This window comes from Macrobrachium nipponense, chromosome 37 (assembly GCF_015104395.2).
Source record: "Macrobrachium nipponense isolate FS-2020 chromosome 37, ASM1510439v2, whole genome shotgun sequence".
Lineage (NCBI taxonomy): Eukaryota > Metazoa > Arthropoda > Malacostraca > Decapoda > Palaemonidae > Macrobrachium > Macrobrachium nipponense.
Genome location: NC_061097.1, coordinates 30,763,610 through 30,768,976, shown reverse-complemented (window position 1 = coordinate 30,768,976; position 5,367 = coordinate 30,763,610). Strand labels below are relative to the sequence as shown.

At 33.1% G+C, this 5,367-nt stretch overlaps 1 protein-coding gene across 1 annotated transcript in view; it reads right to left on the bottom strand.

The window, feature by feature from the left end:
- Positions 1-335: 335 nt before the first annotated feature.
- LOC135209076 (uncharacterized) overlaps positions 336-5,367 on the bottom strand; it is a 95,231-nt gene continuing 90,199 nt past the window's right edge. The window contains exon 6 of the mRNA XM_064241660.1: positions 336-1,411. Within this exon, the coding sequence (XP_064097730.1) occupies positions 1,354-1,411 (58 nt within the window). The 3' untranslated portion in view covers positions 336-1,353. The remainder of the gene's footprint in view (positions 1,412-5,367) is intronic.

Sequence of the window (5,367 nt, the reverse complement as noted above, 5' to 3'; positions counted from 1 at the left end):
ATATATATATATATATATATTATATATATATATATATATATATATATATATATATATATATATACTATATATATATATATATATATATATATTTTGTTTTTTTTTAGAAAAATTGGAATACTTCAATAATATTTTATAATTTTCAAGACACCTTCAAGTACTCTAATCAGGTTATTTCACAACAGAAAATACTAACTCATAAGCTAACTTCCCGTTTTCTACGTCTCCTTAAAATTCTCGTACTTTTCAGAATTTTAATATTTCATTTTCCTAATTTATATAAGTCATTGACACCTTTAAGTAATCCACTTAGGTTATTTCATAACAGACAATACTTAGAATGACAAGACAACTATTTTATTTCACTTAGAAAGATAAATATATACTATATAATATACCACTTATCTCGTATTTGTAAACAGTTACAGGAAGGTATGCAAAGAGTTATTATAAGGTATGAGAACATGTCCACACGTATGTATATTATAAATTATATATAATCAATTATATATATAATGTATCCTCAGCTCTTATACATACAAGTATCCACCCGTCACATACGTGATACATTATGCTTGATAGTAATATAATAATAATAATTGTAAATAATAACTTTTGCAGCTTAACTGACCACCAACACCTGGATAAATGTACAAATATTTCTAATATTTCTTTTTATTTAACTGTACACAGGCATGACATCTCCTGCAATTATGATAACAAAAAGGTTATTGAATCGATGACAAAGAAGACTGCGACAGGGAACAGTCATAAAATAGAAAAAAAATAGTTAATGATAATTTCTGTAATGCAAGGGTGAAAGTTGAACAAGATAGACCTATAGACCTATGTGGAGATAATTCAGACATTTTAAGGGAAATAGGGAGATAAATCATACCCGGGGTGTAGGGGATATTTAGGGAAATATCTCTCGAGATCTTTAGGGAAACAAATTGTCAGGGTAATAGTTTATTATTGTCTGGATCTCGAGCTAACTAAGTCTAGGAACAAGGAAAAAAAAAACCAGCGGTTACAAAGTCAGTCTAGGGAACTTCTAATGGGCTCTTAGTTCTGGGGGAAAGTTTTTTTCCCCTAAAATAACACAAGAGGCCCTAGGGTTAAACAATTCAAATGGTGAATTAAGTAACGAGGAAGATAGATAAATAATAATGAAAAAAAAAACTATTAGGGAAACAGACAAGATAGGAGGAGCTGGAGGAGGAGACAGACCAGGTAGAACTAGGACGACTTTGAAACCGAAGATGAGGACGAATTGACTAAGAAACAGTTCAACATTTGTTATGATATATTTTCAATCCTGCTTTCTCTATGCCTCTTATTGTATTTTATTTTTTATTTTTTGTTAGGCCTATCTCTACTGCTCGTGGCTGGTAGCTGATGCTTCTTCGTCCTGCGAAAGAGAGAAAGAGAACCAATGAATCACGTTTGTTTCGGAATTCCTTTGAGAGAGAGAGAGAGAGAGAGAGAGAGAGAGAGAGAGAGAGAGAGAGACTTTTCGTTCGGCTAATATTCATTAATAATAATACGGGGGGTTATGAAAGAGAGGAGGAGAGAGAGAAGAGAGGACGAGAGAGAGAGAGAGAGAGAGAGAGAGAGACTTTTGTTCCGGCTAAACATTATAAAATAATAATTACGTTATGAGAGAGAGAGAGAGAGAGAGAGAGAGAGAGAGAGAGACTTTTGTTCGGCTATTCATTCATAAAATAATAATACTAAACGTTATGAGAGAGAGAGAGAGAGAGAGAGAGAGAGAGAGAGACTTTTGTTCGGCTAACATTCATAAATAATAATACGTTATGAGAGAGAGAGAGAGAGAGAGAGAGAGAGAGAGAGAGAGAGAGAGAGAGAGAAAGACTTTTGTTCGGCTAATATTCATTAATAATAATACGTTATGATAGAGAGAGAGAGAGAGAGAGAGAGAGACTTTTGTTCGGCTAATATTCATTAATAATAATACGTTATGATAGAGAATAATACGTTATGATAGAGAGAGAGAGAGAGACTTTTGTTCGGCTAATATTCATTAATAATAATACGTTATGATAGAGAATAATACGTTATGATACAGAGGAGAGAGAGAGAGACTTTTGTTCGGCACATTGTTAATATATATAGAGAACAATACGTTATGAGAGAGAGAGAGAGAGAGAGAGAGAGAGAGAGAGAGAGAGAGACTTTTGTTCGGCTAACATTCATTAATAATAATACGTTATGATAGAGAATAATACGTTATGAGAGAGAGAGAGAGAGAGAGAGAGAGAGAGAGAGAGAGAGAGAGAGAGAGAGATTCACCCCATTTCATTGGGGGACTATTTTAATGGATTTAAAATCACCCACTGGATTTCTCTGTCTGGAGCTCTTACAAATCGAATTCGTTATAATCACAGTTCCTGTATATAATCGAACTGTATCAAACTGTATCCACACTGTGGGAATAATTTCTACCCTTATAATCCCAGCTGATAACAGGCTTTTTAATAAATAATACAAGCGTTGGTAATCACCTTATCCTGAATAACAGGATTTTAATATTTTATAGATTTCATAGAGGTGCGGTTTACTGCAATACGTTACCGGGTCAAATTCTCACTATTTAGAATGTTATGTGCTGGAATTTCATATATGTATGTATATGTATATCTATATACATATACATGTATAGTTATATATTATATATATATTATATATATATATAATATATATATATATATATATTATATATATATAAGGAAGAGAGAGAGAGACCTTACAGACCTTACAGGCTTATCTTGTTCGGGTTGCCCCAGTCCCTCAGTGTGAGGCACTCTAATGTCTACCAGAGAGTTGCTAGTACATCTTCCGGTATATTTTGCATCTTCCAATCTTGGATGGTCTGGGATGCAGTTTAGATATTTGTCGAGCTTATTCTTAAACACATCTACGCTCACTCCTGATATATTCTCAGATGAGCTGGCAACGCATTGAATAGACGCTGCATTATCGATGCTGGTGCGTAGTGGATTAATGTCCTGTGTGCTTTCCTTATTTTTCCTGGTATAGTTTTGGGCATATTAATCTACCTCTGCTTGCTCTTTCTGATATTTTTAGTTCCATGATATTTTCTGCTATTCCTTCTATCTGTTTCCATGCCTGAATTATCATGTAGCGTTCTCTTCTCCTTTCTAGACTATATTAATTTTAAGAATTGTAGTCTTTCCAGTAGTCAAGGTCTTTAACTTCTTCTATTCTAGCTGTAAAGGACCTTTGTACACTCTCTATTTGTGCAATATCCTTTGATAGTGTGGGTACCATATCATATTGCAATATTCAAGTGGGACTACGAACATATGTTTTATAAAGCATAATCATGTGTTCAGCTTTTCTTGTTTTGAAGTGCCCGTAACAACATTCCCATTTTTGCTTTACATTTTGCCAACAGAGTTTGCTATTTGATCATTGCATAACATGTTCCTATTCATCATCACACCAAGGTCTTTAACTGCTTCCTTATTTGTGATTGTCTCATTATTAGGTCCCTTATATGCATATAGCTTTCTTTCTCTGTCTCCATAATTTATTGATTCAAATTTATCAGAGTTAAATACCATCCTATTTACCTCTGCCCAATCATATACTTTGTTAAGGTCTCTTTGTAGAGCGTTCCTATCTTCATCACAAGTAATTTCTCTACTTATTCTTGTGTCATCTGCGAAACTACTCACTACCGAATCCTTAGCATTATTGGTCTATGTCTTCAATCATAATAACAAACAGTATTGCAGCTAACACCGTACCTTGCGGCACACCAGATATTACCTTGGCTTCATCCGATTTCTCGTCGTTTGCAATAACTATCTGTTTTCTGTTGTGTAAAAATTCTTTTACCCATCTTCCTACTTTATTCACGATATTGTGTTTTCTAATTTTCTTCGCTAATATATTATGGTCTACTTTATCAAAAGCTTTTGCAAAGTCTAAATAAACCACATCTGTTTCATTTCCGCTTTTCATATTTTGAATATGTTCTCACGGTATCGGACAAAACCAAGTTGGGTTGGGTTTGTCTTTCCCTTTTTCCGGGTACGAAAACCATGTTTGTCCTGTATTAAACAAATTATTTTTATTACAAATGTTTTCATAATATTTTTCTTCATTACCCTTTCATACACTTTCATAATATGTGATGTTAGACTCACAGGCCTATAATTACTTGCCTCTATTCTTGATCCACTTTTGAAAGTAGGGGTAATATATGCTAATTTGTGCTCATCATAAATCTTGCCTGTATCTACACTTTGTCTTAATAATATTGCAAGTGGCTTTGCGATAGAATGAACTACTTTCTTTAACAAAATAGCAGGAATTCCATCAGGCCCTGCAGCAGCTCCATTTTAATTTCATTAATAGCCTGCACAATATCAGCTTCATTAATATCTATGTCAGCTAATATTCACTATTTTCATCCCTTACTTCTATATCATTATCTATTCTAGGGGTGAATTCTCTCTTATATCGTTCTGCCAGTATGTTGCAAATTTCCTTTTTTTCATTCGTTAATCTCCCTTCAATTCTTAGAGGGCCTATTTCTATTCTTCTTTTATTCATCTTCTTCGCTATGAGTATAATAGTTTGGGATTTTGCTTGATATTTAATAGGGTTTTTCTTCCAAGTCCCGTTTTTCATTTTCTTTTGATTGTATAATCTTTTGTTCTGCATTTCTATCTTACTTTTTAGTTCTATAACTTTCCATGCATTTTTTTTTTTTGCTAGACCTTTTTTCCACTTTCTGATTTTCTGGAACAAGATCCTTCTGTCTCTTGGTATGCATGACTGGTGTTTACTTTTCTTCTTCGGTATATATTTATCCACTATTTCTCTAATATTTTATATAATATCTCCGTATTTACCTTTATGTCATCACTTACGAAAATATTATCCCAATCTTTGTTTAATTCTTCATTTATTTCTGACCATTTTATATTTTTACTATAGAAGTTGTATTTTCCATATCCTTCCCACTTTTTCATTTCTTGCTTATCTCTGTTTTCACTTGCTTTGGAATGGACTGTTAATTCTATGACATTATGGTCTGAAATACTCGCATTATAAACTATTATTTCTTTAACATAATTCATCTCGTTCACAAATACTAGGTCTAAAGTATTTTCCTTTCTTGTTGGCAGGTGATTTATTTGTTGAATGGTGTATCTAGTAGCATATCTAATAGCTTTTCGAATTGCCTCTTATCTTCTGCACTACTATTACTCTCTTTTTTATATGTATAGTACATCCACAATCTCCTATTCGTTCTTTCCCAGTCTACGAAAGGAAAGTTGAAGTCTCCAGATAGTAGAATAGTCCAGTCCT